The sequence below is a fragment of the Lemur catta genome, chromosome 10, assembly GCF_020740605.2.
Source record: "Lemur catta isolate mLemCat1 chromosome 10, mLemCat1.pri, whole genome shotgun sequence".
NCBI classification, from domain to species: Eukaryota; Metazoa; Chordata; class Mammalia; order Primates; family Lemuridae; genus Lemur; species Lemur catta.
This window is the reverse complement of record NC_059137.1, coordinates 85779396-85797912: the sequence shown is the minus strand read 5'-3', so window position 1 is coordinate 85797912 and position 18517 is coordinate 85779396. Positions and strand designations below refer to the sequence as shown.

Genomic DNA, 18517 nt, shown 5'->3' with positions numbered 1-18517 from the left:
CCCGCGACCCCGCGGCCAGGCACCTGGGGGCCCAGAGCGCAGCGCAGGGTCCTCTGGGGCCCCCGCGGGCCCCGGCGCCGAGCCCCTCCTCCCGCGAGGAGCCCTGCAAGGGCGTCTCAGGCCGGAGGGGGCACCGTCCCGACCCCGCGCGCCCCTCAGGGCCGGCGTCCGCCCCGGGTGGAGGCGGAGTCTGCGGCGGGGCGGGCCGGGCGGGCGGCAGAGGCCCGGGCGCGCTCAGGCCCGGAACGAGGCGGCCTGGGCGGGCGCACCATGGCCTCGGGACCCGAGGAGTACCAGCTCAACGGCGACCCGCGCCCGGGCTCGCCCGGTTCCCCGGGCGCCTTGGTAAGACGCCCCCCACCGCCGTGTGACCTTGGCCGGCACCGCCCTCTCTGGGCCCCGCGCCGGCGGCTCCCCGGGCACCTGTGGGCACGGGGCCCTGCGCGCCGCGTCCGCACTGCGGGGTGGCGGGGGACGCCCCGCCCCGGGCCTCGTCCCTGCCGCCCCGTCGGGGGCCAGAGCGGGGAGGGGGGTTTCGGGTCCTCCAGCCACCGGGCAGGTGAGCGGGGCGCGGCGGCGTGGGGCGGGCAGCCCTGCTCTCGTCCCCTGCCCGGCCAAGCAGTGCTCACTCTTGGCGTCGGCTGCTTCTCAGGCCGAGGTCGGCCGGCCTCCCCCCACCTCCCGCACCACCCTCTAACTTCAGCCTGGCCATGCCACCTCCGCACGTTGGCCCCAGGGTGTGTGGAGAGGAGTCGCAGCCTCCGGGCTCCAGGCCAGCAGCGGGCAGACAGTTAGGTCACTCCACGGTGCCTACGCAATCTGATGCCCGCCTTGGCGGGGGGACTTGGGACCTGCTGTGGCCCCTACGCCACTCACCTGCCTGGAGAAACAGACATCACACACAGCTTTCCCGCGTCCCCACACAGGCTCTGGGGGCCTGTACAGAGCTTGCCCTGCTGGGCCTGGAGGGCTGTGGGGGGGAGGCAGGCTCTGGCAGTGGTCGCCGACCCCCTGCAATGACCCTCGTCCTGCCCCCCAACCCCAACTTACAGCCCCTGCTACTGCAGCAGGGCCTGAGCTGGCCAGGGTCCTGTGCCCCACACTTCTTCACCCAGCACTTAGTGCCTTGTGTTTGCTGCAGGGTTCTGGCACGGCCCTTTGATGACTTGTTGACTTTGGACAGTCTTTCATTTTCAGACCACCCCCCCGGGGATGGGGGCAGAGAACAGCAGCCTGCTGGGTTTTCCAGGCTTCTGGACTGTGTAACCAGATGGGGGCAAAGACACACTGCCCAGGTGCTGATAAACAGTCCTAGCTGTGGGGACAGGCCCTGTTCAGGGAGGAGGGGCTCCAGGATCTGCGGGGGGGGGGGGGGGGGGGGGGCAGTCCTAGAGTTTGGAAGCTGGTTTGAAAGGGAGGGGTTCTGCTTGTCCCCTACCCTTGACCTTGTCCTCTGTTCCTGTGTCCTTTGCCCTGCACTCAATGCAGTCTCTGTTCACCTCTTCAGGCAGCAAGATGGGCTGTGCTTCCTGGGGGGCTCTGGGCACATCCCAGGCCCAGGGGAGTTTGGGTTGGGCTTGTTCAGGGATCCCTGTCTTGAATCTGGGGGTCAGAGACTGGGAAGACAAAGCTCTACTCCTCTGAGCCGTGATCAGAGAGCAGACCAGCCCAGACAGGGTGAGAGAAGCTAAGACAAAAGTGTGGAATTCCCAAGGGGCTGGCGGCCGCCGTGGTGGGTGGACCTAGGGCTCAGGGAGGCTTCCTGTGGAGGTGGAGACATTGGCACTAGGCCCTGGAGGATGGGAAGGAGTGCGGTTCTGGCCCTCTGAGAGTGCAAATGGGCATCCAGGCAGAGGGAACAGCAGGCGCAAAGGCCCAGAGGCTGGACCACCAAGCACGTGCAGGGCTGGGTAGGGGGTGGGGGGTGGGGGGCCAGGCTGGATGGGCCGGGGATCTGTGGCAGGGCTCTGAGCTGCTGTGAGGATGAGTGCATTTCTCCCAGGGCGTCTCTGGTCACAGGCAGGAGGCTTCCTCCAGGGGTGGCCGGCCTTGAGGGCCACTCTGCTCACCTAGGCTGGGGGCCCCAGGCCCGCCCAGCACCCCGTTCCCCTCCCCACCCTCAGGACCCTGCTTTGCTGTTTCCTGGGTGCGTGATGTCAGCACTCTGTGTCTCAGCTTCTCATCTGTGACGTGGGGGTGATAGCAGTACCTCCCCCGGAGTCATGGCGAGGGCTAAATGGCTGATGTACGTGATGTGCTGGGAGCCGAGCCTGACACTCAGCACCGACTTCCTAATTTCCACCTGCCGCGGGGACCCTTTCCCAGTGGTCACACTCCGCAGCGGTTCGGAAAGGGAAGCACTGCGCCCAGGGTGGGGCCCCAAGGAGGGCCTGTTTCCTCTTCTGTAAAATGGGGCACAGTTGCTCACCCCCCAGGGTGGCCGAGGCTCAGGGATGAGTCGCACGTGTAAGTCCTGGGCAGAGGTGCCCAGCTGGGCTGTGTTGGGGCAGCTCCGCCCATGCCCACTCACGTGCCTGGCATCCCTGTGGCCCTTCACATGAGGCCCCTGTCAGAGCCCAGGGATTGAGTCAGTGCTCTGTTGGCTGGCGGCAGAAGGAATAGCAAATGACAATTTTAGTGTGAAAATGGCCCGCAACTGTGTCATGCCCTGGGGTATCTTGAGGCAGTGAGGTGACGGGGTTTCAGGGAGGTGGCCAGGATGGGGCTGGAACACGGCCCTCTGGTGCCAACCTTGCCCTCCTGCCCTTCACAGCCCCAAAGGGTGCAGGTTCCTGGGTCCTCACCTGGGCCGAGAGGCCTAGTCCTTGGCGGCATGCACCGTGCCCTGTACAGACGGCCGGGCATGGCCTCAGCTGCTCGGCGGAAGTTTCTTCTTTTTCTCATTTCTGCTTTCCTGGCAGTTCCCGAGGCTGATAGGGTCTGGGACAAGTTCTAAAAGCTGACCCTGACGTGGCCTCAGGGACACTCCTGGCCAGTGCTGAGTCTGAGGGAAGTGGGTCCGCCTGGCCTAGCCCTAGCCCGGCTGCCATGGGGACCTCGCCTCCCGATACTTCCTGCTGTCTTGCTGGGCTTTCCTGCCAGACGGGGAGCTGGGAAGACCCTCTCGGAGAGCTGCTTCCTGGGCTGGCCAGGCGGGAGACATTGTAGGCATAGGCCTCTGATGGCTGGGCTCCAAAGCCAGCCCAGGCCAGTTGGTGTGGCATCTGGGGGGTGGGCCCAGCAGTTCATGTCCCCACGCTGGTGGGTCAGATGGAGGATGCTGACACCCCAGGCAGGTCCCAGCATATGGTGGGAGGGAAGCGGGGCCTCATTTCTCAGGTGCCCCCGCCGTCTGCTGGTGCCTGCAGCCCAAGGGGAAGGCCCCCTGAGCAGGCAGGCTGCAGGTGCCCAGGGCTAGACTCGGACCCCCAGGGCAGACAACTCGGCCCTGATGGCCGTCCTGGGTCCTGCACAGCTCAGGACGACCTGTGCCCCCGCTGTCCTGTCTTTTCCTTCTTCCTGTTATTTTGTGTGTGCGCAGCTTATTGTGAGTTGCTGGAGTTTGTTGGGGAGGTGGAGTCTTGCAAAGTGGTGAGAGCCGGGTGTCAAGGAGGAGGAGCATCCCAGTCCTGCCACCCGGTGTGGTGTGCTCCGACCAGCCAGGGAGCCTCTGAGCCTGCCCCATTCAGCCCCCTCCACACCCCTGCCTGCCCATTTTACAGATGAGGAAACTGAGGCAGGGTGGTCATCCTGCTGGTCAGTACCACGGCAGGATCGGGCGAGGTAGAGGAGGTGCCGCGACCGCTCTGAGCCCCACTCCTCGCGGGCCCTTGGAAGGGGACTGATGTGCTTCACTGTATCTGTGGGGCCCAGCTGCTGGCCACAGCCCCCCCCTTCCCATCCGAGCCCTGAGAGGCCAGAGCACCCGGTTACCCTGTGGCCAGAGCCAGGCCCGCGGGGGCAGCAGGCCTGGTTCAAATTCTGTGTCTGTGCCAGCCCCCTCCTGCCCGCGCTGGGGACACTCAGTGGAGCGGCCCTGGGACCCCGTGGCCTGGCGCCCACCTGTGCAGCCTGTGAAGGTGAGGCTGCCTGTGCACAGAAGGGAGCGCGCAGAGCCGCCCCTCACCACGCCCCGTCCTGTCTGGCTTCCCTCCGGCCCTCGGTGCTGCAGAGGTGTTGACACGTCCCCGGGGACACATTAACCGGGTGTTCCCTGTGCCGCCCAGGCCACGGGCACAGGTCTTGGCAGAGGGTACCCAAGTGTAGCTCCTGGCAGCCGGTCAGGCCCACGGGGCTCCCCAACCTGTGGGGATGGGCCCCCGGCCGCCCTCAGGCCCGTCCGCAGTCCCCAGACAGTGGAAACTGCCCACGGCGGGATATGGTCCCGCCCTCTCTGGGACTGGGCTGTGCGCTCGTCAGCTCCAAGGCTCCCAGGCCCAGAGCAGCGAGGTTAGGGACAGGGAAGCAGATCAGCCCTGCAGTCCCTCCCCACCTGCGCGAAGCCCCCCATCAGCCCACACAGCCTCAGTGGTCTCACTGCCTGGGGTGGGTGCCAACTGTGTTGCCTCCCGGGGCCCCCTAAGTTTGGGGCACAGAGTCCTGGGTTCAAATTCTGATCTGCCCCTCCCCCAGGGTGGGCCTGGACAAACCCACTCTGAGCCTCAGTCTCCTGGTCTGTAAACTGGGAGAGGCACATGGCAGGGTTTCCCAGACTTTGGCCCGGGATTTACAGCTGGGGAGACTGAGGCTGACAGAGAGGGCGCATGTTGTCAAGGCCACAGGGCTGGGCTTGACCCTGGTGCGGAGGTCTTCCCAGCCCCTGGGCCTCCTTATCATCCCACAAGTTGAACAGGAAGCAGTTGTCTGGGTGGGCTGGAAGTGCCGTTCGCCAGAAGGGGCACATGGGTGGGGCCTGTGCCGGCCACCTGGGGCTCTGAGGCCATCCTGGGGTGTCTGCTGCATAGCCCCATGGCACACGTGGGAGACTGAGGCTCAGAGCAGGGCCAGCTGTCCTGAGGTCACACAGCTGGAGCCTGGGGCAGGGAGCCCTCAAGAGCTCAGATGCCATAGGGTGGTCCCAGACTCTGCGGGGACAGTGGTGTCAGCTGCCAGGCCTTCAGAGCCCAGGGACCTGGGTTCAAGTCTCAGCCCAGCCCTCACTTGCTATGTGGCTTTGGATAAGGAGCTTCCCTGAGCCTCAGTTTACCCACCTTAAGTGGTAAGGACAGCAGTGTGAGGACAGCAGGGACACAGGCTCCCTGTGGCTGGGGATGCTGAGAGCTGAGGTTGGGAGAGCCAAGGCTTCGCGGCTGACGGTCCTCATCCCTGTCTCGGAATGTTCCTCACGACTGCATGGCTGTGAAATACTTAAACGGTTCCAAAGGGCTCAGAATAAAAGGGGCGTCCTCCTCCCCAGAGGTCAGCACAGTGAGCCTGGGTATGCGAGTGTGTTTATGTATGTGTGCATGTACTTTGTACATGTGTGTGCATGTGTACATGTGTGTGTTGTGTTGTGTGCAGATGTGTATATCTTATACGTGTGATGTGGATGTGTGTGTACACATCTGTGTGTGCATGTGTATTGTGTACATGTGTGTGTTTACGCAGTATACGTGTTGTATTACGTTCATGTGTGTATCACACATGTATATTATGTACATGTGTTTGCATGTGTGTATGTTGTGTGTCTGTGCATTTATGTGTGTGCACATGTGTATGTGTGTGCATTTATGTGTGTGTGTGCATGTACATGAGTGTGTGTTTATGTGTGCGGGATGTATGTTTATGTGCACACATGCCTATGCACACACACACGTCTCTGTACATGCCCTCCCAGAAGGTGGAAACTCCTCACGGGGTCTGTACTTGCCGTTTTCTCTGAACTACAGGTGCTGGGATGGGACCCTCGTGGGCATTAGGGTGGCCTCAAGGGAAGGCATTTTGGTCCTTGAGGGGTATGAAACTGAGGAGCACACGCCCACCGTGGGCAGCCTCCAGGACGCGCTGCACCCAGCAGCACGCACGTGAAGGGGCGTGGCCAGCCGGGCAGCTTGGCAGGAGCAGAGCTGGGGACGCACCTCGGTGCCAGGCACGGGCCCTTTAAGCATGGGCCCTTTGTGCCAGCCTCTGGGCGGCCTGGGAGGGAGCAGCCATGCCTTGGGCGTGCTGGGGCCTGGGGAAGCCCAGGAGCGCGGCGCCAGGCCCAGTGCGGGAGAGGCTAAAGCAGAGACCCCAGAGGGGCTTTGTGGAATGACCAGAGAGCACCACCAAGGCCCTGGGGCCCGGGCTGGCTGCGGCCCGGGGTGGAGGTGGCTTCCCCTGTGCACGATGGTGTCTAGGATTTGACCCAAGTGAACTTGCTAAGTTAGAGAGCGGCTGACGCTGAATCCAGGTTGTTGGAAGGTTCGGGCCCAGGTGCGGGCAGCAGAGCCCACCTGTGTCCCCCACTGCCCACCCTCCCTCCCTCGTGGGCGCATAATTTGAGATGAAATTTAACTTAAAAATACACACCATAAAAGCAAGGCTCCCTTCCTCCGTTAGGTCTGTATCAGCTGCCTCGTGTGTTTTTCACTGTGGGTATTTCTCGGCTGCAGAAAGTTGAGGCCCGGGTGCCCGTGTCCGCGCCTCCTTGCCTGGCCCCGCAGCACCCTGCTCTCCCATCCTGCATATTTCATGAGCCTGGAAACTGGATCTTCCAGAGCAGGTCCCAAGAGGCCAGCCACCAGCAGTGGGTTCTCACAGCTGCCTCCAGCAAGGTGACCTGTCCTAGGAGGCTGTGGTCCAGGGCCTGGTGGCTTGGGGCACCTGTGGGCAAAGGGCCAGTGCTGAGGAAGTGGCGGGTTTGTTCTGGGTAGCTGGGGAGGGGCCCAACAAGGGCGGCTTGATGGGGATGGACTCTGGCTTGAAAGAAAGTGCAAGCTGGGTGCTTGGAGTCGCCTTGGAATGAAACAGGCCAGCCCAGAGAGGTGACCTCCCCAAGGCAGGAGAGAGGGCTGTGTCCTGCCACAGGAAGTCCTGGGAGGCTTCCTGGAGGCAGTGGCCTGTGGGTGGGGCCTTAGAGCCTGAGACAACAGGGAAGGGCACTGGGGGCTCTGAGGAACTGAAGGGGCCCTCTCCCGGACCAGCCCCCTACCCCAGAGCAGAGGGAAGTCATCGGTTGATGCGTGAGGCCAGGAAAAGAGACCAAAACTTGTATCCCTGTGTTACTACTCTGAAAATTAAGGAGGAAGCTAAGCTCAACTGTACATGATATGCTGAGACATTTATTGAACGCCTGCTGCATGCAGCGGGCTGGTGGGCTCTGAGTGCCCCACCTCAGCCGGTGCCTTGCTGCTTACAGTGGCCTGGTGAGGTGGGCAGACCTTTCTCAGGGCCCATGCTGAGGCTCGGGGGACGGAGTGGCCTGCGGGGTCCCAAGGCTAGGGGGTTGGGAGGCGGCAGAGGGGGTCTCGGCCCTTGTTTCACGCCTGGGCCAGCTTGCATGGATCCGCCTGCCTACACGTCACTTCCCTGCCTGGCACCGACCGAGCCCAGATCCCGAGGGGAGGGGAGGCCTGGGGCACAGGCGGGCCTGGGCGGGCAGGGCGGAGCCGCCTCACCCACAGCAGGAGGGCAGGGATTGTGTGGCGGGCATTTCCAGTCAAAAACCAGAGTTTGTGCTGAGGCTGCTGTTCTATGTTTCCTTTCTCTCCAGGCCTGTATTCCTAGGGAAGGTTTTGTAGAGGCCAAGCGCATTCTCAAGGGCTGTCATTAGAGTAACACGCACTTACCAAGGCGGGGGCAAGAGAAGCCCTCGCGTGAAGGGCGACCCCCACCCCACTGCCCCGCTGACCGTCCCCCTCCCTGCAGCCGTCCCGCTGGGGCCGGAGGCAGCAGCCCATCAACCTGAACCATTATGCCAGCAAGAAGAGCGCGGCCGAGAGCATGCTGGACATCGCCCTGCTGATGGCCAACGCGTCCCAGCTGAAGGCTGTCGTGGAGCAGGGCCCCAGCTTCGCCTTCTACGTGCCCCTGGTGGTCCTCATCTCCATCTCCCTGGCGCTGCAGATTGGCGTGGGCGTGCTGCTCATCTTCCTCGGTAGGCGCCGGGGGGGGGCCCTGGCGTCTGCTCGTCCGCCCTGGCCTGGGTGCTCCCCACCCTGCACACTCGGCTCGCAAGGCGCTGCTGGGTCCCCTGCCCTCACGGGCGTGCAGTCCAGGAGCGGCCCTCTCCCCACCCTGCGCTCGGGAAGAGCCACAGTGGGCTGGGGCGTCAGGACCTGTGCCTGTGGGGGTGGCAGCGACTGCTTTTCTGGGCCTTCAATGATCCATGCCGCCAGATGGCCCAGCCGTGCCAGTCCTCACGGCCTAGGAGGGGCTGGCCTTCTACCCTCAGCGTCCCCAGCATTGGCTTATGGCTGTCTCTAGTGACGATTGTCTAGTGATGAAAGGAGCAGCCAAGTTACACAGAGGTGTGCCAAGGAGACCCTAGGCTCGGGAGGTGTGGGAGGGGACCCTGGGTCCAGGAGGTACAGAAGGGGACCCTGGCCCTAGGAGGTATGACCACAAGGTGTGGGAGGGCCCCCGGGCCCCCAGGAGGTGTGGGAGGGGACCCTGGGCCCAGTAGGTACAGAAGGGGACCCTGGCCCTAGGAGGTATGACCACAAGGTGTAGGAGGGACCCTGGGCCCCGAGGAAGTGTTGGAGGGGACTCTTCACCCCAATCCTCCTCTCTCTGGGCAGAGTGACCAGTAGTCGGCCCTGCTGTTTTTCCATGAAAAGCCGGAGTGCCAGCTGTAGCCTCCAACATTCCAGTCTTCCCCCGAACTAAGGATCTAAATATTGTGACCTCTACCTCAGACCAGTTGCCTCCACTGGATGGGCAGACAGACAGAGGGTCCAGCCTGGTGGGAAGGTGGGGCTGGGCTCCCTGGGTGTTCCCTGGGGTCTCCAGGGGAGGCTGCCCCTCAGCTGCCAGGGCCCCCAGCGGGCCCCTGCTGCCTGTCCACGTGGGGGTCCTCGTCAGGAGCAGTGAGGGTCTGGGTTGTTCCTGCTGTACCTCCTCCTGGCTATGTGACCTTGGGCTAGTGACTGAACCTCCTGGGGACTCAGTTTTCCCACCTGTAAAATGGACATAGAAATAGAGCCGTGGTAGTTGCATGGATCAATTGGGAAGATTAAGGCACATGAGGGGCCCAGCGCATTTGCCTTAGAAACCAAACCTGGCCTTGTGTTGACATCCAGAAGCGGTGTCTTTAGCTCCGTGACCTCAGGTGCTTGGCCTGCCTTCGCTTCAGCTGCTCATGAAGAAAGCGCGGGGACTACAGAAGGTGGGGTCGCAGATGGCGGGGCTGCCCCAGCCCGGGGCCCTGTTGTCAGCAGGTGTATTTTCCTCTGGGAGACAGAAGTCATCGTAAACATGGCTGAGGGCCCTGTAACGTCCACTCAGCACAGCTGGACGCACACCCCTCGGGGCGGGTCTCCTTCCACCGTCCCCAGGCTGGGCGCTTGTCAGGCTGCTCTCGGCACTGTCCCCTCCTCTCACCCACAGTCAAGTACGACCTTAACAACCCGGAGAAGCACGCCAAGCTGGATTTCCTCAACAACCTGGCCACGGGCCTGGTCTTCATCATCGTGGTGGTCAACATCTTCATCACGGCCTTTGGGGTCCAGAAGCCCATCGTGGACACGGCGCCCCAGCAGTAGGGCACCCAGGTGAGCTGGGAGAGGGGGCGCGAGGTCCACCGCTGTTCACTGCTGCGGCCCCAGGGCTGCCTGCTGTCGAGGCTCTCAGGGCGGGGGAGTCCCCAGCCGGCAGTGGCACCCTCGTGCACACCCACACGGTCCACACGTGGCCACTGCCTTGAGGCCAGCCCTGCTCCTGCACTGACCGCCCGGTCACACTGTTTGGACAAATGGGCTTTAGAGCCACCATTCAAACATCCGAGGGCTGACTTGAAAATAAGATTTCCGGTTTCTCTTAATAAATCAGGATTCGGGATGCTGTCACTTGGAGCCCCTGTGACACCTCAAGTCTGCCTTTTACTGGGCCTTGCAGGGCCCGCATCACCCGCCTGCTCTGGGACAGACCCTGGTTGTGGGACCCAGGGGGAGGCCACCCCCCTTCTCAAATACAGGATGAGGCCCCCCAGTGGAGGAAGCACTTCCCATACCACACTCAGCCACTCCCTAGGTCCTTGCTCAGAGAGGGTGAGCATCTGCCTGAAGACACACAGCCCGGGAGCAGGACCCACAGGGAGACCTGGGGTGGCCTCGGGCCAGGGTTGTGCACACCACAGTCCACACGGCCTCGGGCCTAGAGGTCACTCCTCAGGTTTATCCCAGAGGTGAGCTGCCACGGAAGGGGTGGGCATTCCTGACAGATGGCCGTCTCTCCACCAGCGATGCCCCACGGCAGAGTGAGCAGCAGCAGTCTGTGCTCGGGGCAGAGCGCCTGGGTGTCAGGAGGACACAAGAGAAAATTTTCCAAAGGGGCCATAGTGAATGATGAGGTGGGACGTTGGAGCCAGGCCTTGGGCCAGGCGGCTAAGTGGGGAGTCTCTGGTGAGCACCCAGCCATCCCTCCCGTGGTCTCCCCGGATCCCATGGCCATTCCCAGTTTGGGACATGCTGGTTCCTGGTGCCCTGGCTGGGGAACTTGAAGCCGCCCCCTCGTCGGGACCAGCATCCAGGAAGCCCCCCTGCCTGGTTTGTTAAGTTGTCCCCCTACAGAACCCCTGGACGCCAGCCTGCTCTCTTGCTCGGAGCGTGATGCCAGGCCATTTATTAGTCACCTGCCGTGGGCCCTGACCGCAGTCCTCGAGCCTCCGCAAGCATTAGTCCCCTGCCTGCTGCGGAGAGGGTGCTAGGGCCCGTGGGCCACACGGAGACCCAGCGAGGCCCTCGGGCTACCCTTACAGGGTCCAAGTCCAAGGCCGCTGCATATCCTGTTGCTGGAGGAGCCAGAGGAGTCAGGGGTGGCTGCCTGGCCCCGCAACCCTGGGCCAGGCCTTTAAATCCTGATCCTGGCAGCGCCCCAGGAATGCTGTCTTCATGCCATTTCCAGAGGAGAAACAGGCGTGGAGAGCTTTGATGTCTCTTCCATGTCAGAATCAGTCCCTTCTTCCTGAGCCCAAGTGTCAAGATGGCCCAGTGCTCACAGGCTGGCCACCAGGACAGGCTCAGAGCCTCTTCTCGCTCTCTTTTCCAGGATGCTAGATTGTGCCTTCCCCGCAGCCCGGCCGCCCAGACCCTAGGAGCCATCCAGTTCTCCCTGCGAGTGGCACTCCCTGAAACCGCCAGAGCCCAGGCTGCCCCCTGCTCTGACCACAGCTGGCCGCCACGTGGGAGGCCACTCCGTCTCTCGCATGCTCTCACCAGAAGGTGGCTCCCTCCTGGCACGTGGGGCTGGCCGCGGGGCCCGGAAGGTCAGAACTGGACAGCCGCAGAGACCTGTGCCCAGAGAACGGTCTTGACCTGCCCAAGGGTACACAGCAGGTCCACAGACGGGCTGGACCAGGGCCCAGGGCCGGCCTCTGTCTCAGGACATCCCAGAAGGACCAGGAGAGACTCCTCCCTCTGCTGGCGTGCCAGCGTCCCCGCCTCCCATGGGCCTGCCCTGGTCACCCTGGTGGCCCTGCCTCTGCCTGCTTCCCAACTCAGGGACACTGGACAGCCAGCACTGCCCTTTGGCCCTAGTGGTGGCTGCTGGCTCTGGCCTCAGTGCCAGGGCTGGGCGGCCATCAAGAGGGAGCCAGGCAGCAGGCCCTGCACACGCCTTCCACCAGCAGTGGCTGGGCAGAGCCCCAGCTCCCTCCATGAGGGTCTGAGCACCCCCTTTTCTAATCAAGAATGACCAGTAAAGCTCATGCTCCTCCTTGTCGGGCTCCCTGCACCATCCTGTCCCCTCCCAGGCCGGACCCTGCTGCAGCCTCCCCTCCCCCGAAGACCCCTCCCTGCAGGAGCGTCAGGAGCACACGGTTCCAGCCAAGGGGACCTTCTCCTGCATCTCGGGCTTGGGGAGCTTTCTGGCTCCTGACATCTCTCAGGGTGAGGTTTGGAGGTAGAGGCTGGGGTCTGAGGCCACAGGTGTCTGCAGCCCCTGGCAGGGGCCATGTGTGCAGCAGTATTTTGTCCGCTCTGCATCAGTTTCCAGCACTCTCACCGTTTCCTGACACTTGGCATTGTCCTGTTGAGGTCCTGGGCCCCAATCTCACCTCTGTCCCTAGTCTGTTTCCTGCTTCCCCTGCAGTGGTGTCTGGTGATGCCTGTGGTCAGTGGGGACATTCTCCGTGGGAGGAGAGGGGCTGGGACCAGGTCCTGGACTCTTAGGGCCGGCCCGCCAGTGGAAACCCAGCTCCCAGGCTGCCAGTGTCTGAGCCCTCCCTCTCTTCTCCCTGGTCCTTGGTCCCCAGACCCCTGCCGCCCGCCCTGTTCTCCCCACTGCACCTCCCGACCCCAGCCTCTCATCTCCCTGGACCCCGGGCACTTGGTGACCTGAGGTGGAGGCGGGTTCAGCCTGCCCCGTCTTCCTTCCTGCATTGCCTCTCTGCATCCCTGGCCCCTTCAGGTGAGATACCTGGTGTCTCCCGCTGGTGTCTGCTCTTGCCTCCTCCTCCAAGCAGCCTTCCAGAGCTCCCAGAGCCCCCAAAGCCCCACTTACCCCTCACTTTGCTTCTCGGCCCCGCTGCCAGCTGAGCCCCCTGAGCCTGGGGTGGTCCTAGCTCCCGGTTCCTTAGCACGAGGACCCCCCGCAGCCTCGTGTGGGGGGGGGCTGACAGGTCAGCTCTGCAACCTCCTTCTGAAGGTGGTGGAGAGCAGCGTGGGGGACATGCTCCACTCCTGGGCTTCGTTGAAAGTGCTCCAGGGGAAGCCAGTAGGGAAAGAGTGGGGACCGTGTGGATAACCACAGCAGCACTGTTCTCTCCACTTTGTGTTTTCCCGGAAAGGGAGTTCTAAAAAGTAGTTGGTATGTGGAATGAGTTCCAAGATGTTGTAAGTGAAAAAGGAAGCTGGGAAGACATACGTGTGGGTGCAAAACGTGCTTCCAAAGGAGGTGATGTGGCATTGGCCGCAGGGCTGTGAGGGGCGGCCAGCTGGGGCCGGCTCAGATGCGTACTGCCCGGCGCTGGGTCCCCAGTCTGGCCTCGTGTGGCCCGTGGCCTTCATTGTGGACTGGCCAGTGTGGTCTCACAGCCCAGCAGCCGGGTGTTGGCCAGCGCTGGCTTAGTTCCTCCTTTGGCCGGGACAGGAAGTTTACCCAGGCTGGGCCAGAGGGGTGAACCCAGATGGCTACGGCGAGTCCTGGGCCATCAACCAGGCTGGACTCCAGGGTCCTTGGGGACAGGGCGTGGCTGTCCCCCAAGTCTGAAGTCTGGTTGCCGGGTTGATCTTTGACAAAACACCTCAGTACCCGGGGGGACCCCAGTTCCAAGTTGAGTGTGTGTCCTGACCTCCCTCAGCCCCCGTCCCCAGGTGGCCTCCCCCTACTCCGGCCCCCATGGCGGCCGCCCCACACGTCCCCACCCACCGTTTCCCAGGCTCCAACTCGCCAGCTGCTGCACCGGCTCTGACCCTCACTCCGTGTGTTCCGCATCTCAGCCCTCGGCACGAGCTGTTGCTCATGGACAGCTGGTTCCCAGGCACTCCAAGGGCATGCCCCCCTCTGATGCTGCCCCTCCCTGGTCACTGTCCTGGCCCCCACTGGTGCCTTGGGCTAGCGTCACCATCCACATTGCCAGAGACATTGATGTGGCCAGGTGGGGTACCCCCTGGAGCCAATGTCCGAGCCTGGCCCAAGTCCAGGGCTGGCACCCTGAGAACAAGGGTCCTGCCCACTGGGTCTCCTGAGGGCCCAGGGGCTCTGCTGGAGCCGGGGGCAGGGCTGGGCACCCCCTATTCATGTCTGTGCTTCTCCTTATGGATCCCTGGTCTGGCCTGGCTCCCCACTGGAGAGCCCGCTGCCTACAGTGGGCTGTGTCCACAGCACGGTCCAGCATGCAGTAGGTGCTCAGTGAATGTCCGGGGCAGAACCCACTCCCTCATCCACGTGTGCTGGGCCCTATGCACCCATCACAGCGGCCAAGGGGCGGACAGAAAACTGAGGCCCAGGAGCTGGTCGAGGCTGAGCTAGCTTCTGGGAGGATATGACAGCCCCTTCTGGGTCCCGGGAACGTGACCCGTCCATTCTGGCACGCCCTGCCCTGGGGACCCAGCTCTGCTCTCACAGGGGATGGCACCATGAGGGGACCTAGAGAGTGAACAAGGGGCAAACAAGATGTTCCCACCGAGCTGGGAGGGCCATGGAGGGACACACAGGGAGCTCAGGAGAGGTGGGCAGGGAGGTCAGCAGGTGACAATGGGATGACGGGAGGGGCAGTGCAGAAGTCTGGGAAGAATGTTCCAGGCAGAGGACAGCCTGTGCACAAGCCCTGAAACTGGTGTGAGCTGGGCCTGGGGTTGGTGTAGGTGGGGGCATGACAGGTGGGGGGCAGTCACGAAGAGCTGGGAGTGACCAAGGCGGGCTGAGACGGGAGGGCCGTTTTCGCAGCCTTCGTACGGTAAGAGGTGGACAGGTGGTCAGGCACGCAGGGTGGATGCGTGCATGGATGGGGGATGAGATGGAGATGACGTGGGTAGATTGTCAGACGACAGGTAGGAGACAGGTAGACAGATGTAGGTCTCCATGGTCATTCCTAGGCAAGGAAGTGGTGCTGTCCCCGCTGGAAGCCCAATCTCGGCACCTCCCTCCCTTGCAGGAACCACTTGCTGGGGCCTCCTCAGCCCTGAGGTGGCCTGTGTGTGTCCTTAGACACCGTGTTTATTGGGATGTGTCTTCTAAGTCCTGTTGGAGCTGCAGGTCGCTCCCTCGGGAGGCTCTGCTTTGCCTGCCGTTACCCTTTGAGGACCTGGCCATTCATTCCACCTGAGCAGAGGAGGGACGAGGGTGGGCCAGGGGGCCAGGGGGCCAGGGAGGGGGCGACTGCCACCACCCAGGCCAAGGTGCTGGGCTGGGACTGCGGGTGGGCCGGGCTGGGAGGAGGGCCTGATTCTGGGCGTCTGGAGATGGTGGCCGTTTGCGGCTGGACCCAAGATCATTGCCCCTTCCCACGCGTGCTGCACCCAGCCCTCCTCTCCCTCCCACCCGTGTTGAATCGGGTGTCATTCCTATTTCCCTACCGCGTTACTGTTAAAAATCAGAGAGCCAAAGGCTTTCGTATTTTCCTTCTCTTTCTCTCAAATACTTGCTGTAGGAAAGCACTGACCCCAGACGCTGTCGAGCTGGTGTGGCTGCAGGAAGCGTCCCCACCAGCCGAGCACGTCCTCAGCACGTCCTCCTCCTTCCAGCCAGCGCGTGTTCAAGCCGGGTGAGCCCCTCCCCTCGGCACCATCACTCCTCTGCAAGATGGCACTGGGACCCTGCCCCAGACCAGATTAAGATTCAGGGTCCCACTGCGCTTCCCCAGACAGCCCCAGCTGTGGGAGGGTTGCTGTCCTTCATCGCTCTGCTCCCTGAAACGGGTCTCTGCTCACACCGACCTTCCCGGTGAGGAGACCAAGGCTCTGAGCGGTGGCGTCACCCCCCGCAGGCCATGGTGACAGCAACGTGTGCCCAGCACGCCATCTCCTCAGCACCCCTCAGGAGCTGGACAGTAGGGATCAGGAGAGTCCTGACTCCTGCAGACCCACCCTGTCTGTGTAAGGGAGAGTGTCCGGGCCCTGCCTGGCCCTGCAGCTGGTCAGGCCTAGGCTCTGTACAAAGGTGGGGCAGCGGTGGCCCCAGCGTCCTTGGAGCGGCTTGGGGACATTGGCAGGACCTCTGTGAGCCATCTGCAAAGGAGGGGTGCTGACCCAGCGGGAACTGGAAACAGCAACACAACATTAACGTGGTGTCAGCATCCCCCTCAAAAACCTGACCCTGCGTTTGCAGAGTCAACACGATCATCTCTCCTAGACTGGAACCCCAAATTGTGCAAGACCCAGCTGTCTTTCCGGGCAGCTCCTAGCTCATGAGCCCACGTGCCCCTGTGTCCTCGTTGGCCTGTGACCCACCCGCTCCTGGGTTCAATAACAGGTGCCGTCCCACTCCACAACCCCCCGCCACCCACCGTGCACAGCCCTCCCTCCCCGCTGCTTCCCCTCCCCCACCGCTTGCTCCTGGCACCTTCTCTTTCCCTCACTCGTTCTCCCTCACTCGTTCTCCCTCACTCGTTCTCCCTCACTCGTTCTCCCTCACTCGTTCTCCCTCACACCCCTCTCATGCCCTCCCCCCGTCTCTCCCGCATCCCCTCCCAGCCCCGACCTTTGGTGATGGGCGTTCTCGCCACCGCAGCGCCCCCTGCCGGCCCCCGCACAGTCCTGGACACGGGAACAGCATCCCAGAGCTGAGGCGGCCTGGAGGAAACCGCTCTCCCTACTGTCATGGCGGCGGACACGGTTCCGTCTCGCCCTCCCCAGCTGGCCTCCCTTTCCCGCTAAGCGCCGCCCCCGAGTCCGCAGTGTCGCCGCCCGGGCTCTAAACCCCGCCCCTCACCGAGCCCCGTTCCCTCTAGCGCCCGCTAGGAGGCCGCCAGGAGCCGTGAGCCCCGCCCCTTCCCGCTAGTCCCCGCCCCGGCTGCGTCCGCTAAGGCGCCGCCAGGACTCCAAGCTCCGCCCCTCGCTCGAGACCCACCCCCTCACCGTCCTGGGCTCGGTCGCCGTGCAGAGCCCTGAGCCCCGCCCCTTCCTGCTCTACCCAGCCCCTGCGGGCGATACGGCGCCTCCCGGCGCCCTGAGCCCCGCCCCTCTCTGGGCCCCGGCCCGGCTGGCGTAGACTGCGCCGCCGCAAGGGCTTTAAGCCCCGCCCCTCGCTCGAGTCCTGTCCCTCCTCCAAGTCCTGCCCCCAGCACGGCCTCTCCCGCCGCCCACGCGCCCCCCCCGCCGCGCCCCTCGGGTCCCGGCCCCGCCCTCCGGGCCGCACAGCGCCTGTAGCTGGGCTGGGATCCGAGCGCCCGCTGCCAGCCGTGTCCGCCTCCCCGTCCCAGGCCACCGCGTCCCACCCCGGCAGTAAGGAAACTTGAGACTCTGACAGGGGACGTGGCTTACCCAAGGGCATGCGGAAGGTCAGGCCGTGGGGAATACAGGGCCAGGCCTGGGGCAAAAGGCCGGTGGGCGTCCAGTAACCCACGGGATCAGCCAAAGGCTGCAGTGCCCAGACAGTGGCGCGGCGCCAATTCAGGGAACAAGTCGGACTCAACTGTGTGTCCTGGGTGGGGCATAGAAGTTTTAGTTTTGAAAGTTTCAAAAACAGTTTGAAAAAGCAACTTGAATTTCAAAACTTAGTTTAGAGAGCTTTTAAAAAATCTTTCCATCAAAACCTGCACACGACCAGCCCACTGGTTATGGTTGACACCCAACCAAAGACAGTATATGCAGAAAGTTGAAGGGATGTTTCTCCCCTTTACATACATTTCAAGTGTTCTGGGAAAAGACCTCAAACTTGGTGGCCTTACAACCTTAGGTTAGGGAAGAGTGACATTGAAGAAAAATGACAAAAATCCAGTAGCATTTCCCAGGACTCTCATACCCACAGGTGTCCCTTTACAAAGTGGATCCATGAGACGTGTCCCAGCCTCAACCTACCAGGACCCAGGGGACAAAAGCTACAGTTCCCAGGGCCCGCTTGAGGTTGCACCTGGGCAAATGCCCAGCCGGGAACAGTGACACCTGAGTCACAGCAGTGCTTGTCCTCCACCCTCCGTGGCTGCTTTAGGAATCTATTCCCAGAAATGCAAATCCCAACACTTGGGCTTCTTGCTAAACACCAACATTCCTCCACGCTCTCTGCCGTAGTCCACATGTGAGAGGTGTGTTCTTTGGACTTCTGGAATTCTCTATGGCCATCTTAACCCAAGCATCAGAGCAATTTGGAGTTTGGAGGAGGGAAATTGGTGACTAGTAAAGTAGGTGGTTATTCTTCCCCTTCCTTGAGAGACTGAACTGTGAATTACAGATTTATCAGTCCATGAAGGGTCATTCTTGGTCCATTAGTGTGTAGCCTATATTAAGTAATAGCATCTGGCATGTCGTTGGATTACATTAAAGAGGGAGATGAGAGACATTTGATAATTTCTGTCAAGCTCCCATCAACTACTTTGTCCTCTGGCCATCTCTTTTCCACAAAGAAAAACACCTTTCCCACCTTCACTGCCCTTCCCCAACGCCTTACATCGGACAAGGAGGTAAGAGAATCAAAGGTCGCTGCCCTTCAAGCCAACTAGGACTCAGCATATTATTGACTCCCCTGGTAACAATGCTTATACAATCCTCTCCGTAGAGAGGCAAAGAAAAAAGAATGACTACCTTTAGCAATTTTCTGGCTTTTCCAAAGACAAAGATTTTTAGATATCTTGAGGGTAAATTCACTTGTTCAATTCCTTCCTGTCTTCTCCCTTTTTGCTCAAACTATGCTCTGAAGCCTGTGTAACACAATCTATAGCAGCCTAGAAATATTCCCTACCCATCAAGCACAATACTCCATCGAATGCAGATTTAGCATTAAC

The 18517-nt window shown here is 62.1% G+C and overlaps 1 protein-coding gene and 1 long non-coding RNA gene across 2 annotated transcripts; one reads left to right on the top strand and one right to left on the bottom strand.

Annotated features, from left to right (window-relative positions):
• The first annotated feature begins 203 nt into the window (after positions 1-203).
• Positions 204-11856, top strand: LOC123646468 (ninjurin-1-like). Its single transcript, XM_045563485.1, has 4 exons — positions 204-345; positions 7849-8077; positions 9529-9692; positions 11188-11856. Exons 1-3 carry the CDS (start codon positions 271-273, stop codon positions 9681-9683), a joined length of 459 nt encoding a protein of 152 aa, XP_045419441.1. The 5' UTR covers positions 204-270; the 3' UTR covers positions 9684-9692; positions 11188-11856.
• Positions 7241-9475, bottom strand: LOC123646470. The gene is made up of 2 exons (XR_006737908.1): positions 9200-9475; positions 7241-8416 (listed from the first exon to the last, which is right to left on the bottom strand). It is a non-coding gene; the product is annotated as an uncharacterized LOC123646470 (long non-coding RNA).
• Positions 11857-18517: the final 6661 nt, after the last annotated feature.

Bases quoted from the DNA above. Each gene is read 5' to 3' on its own strand.
- LOC123646468 (XM_045563485.1), top strand. From the start codon at position 271: ATGGCCTCGGGACCCGAGGAGTACCAGCTCAACGGCGACCCGCGCCCG. The intron at 346-7,848 runs GTAAGACGCCCC...CCCTCCCTGCAG, and splicing joins CCGGTTCCCCGGGCGCCTTG to CCGTCCCGCTGGGGCCGGAG. The intron at 8,078-9,528 runs GTAGGCGCCGGG...TCTCACCCACAG, and splicing joins CGTGCTGCTCATCTTCCTCG to TCAAGTACGACCTTAACAAC.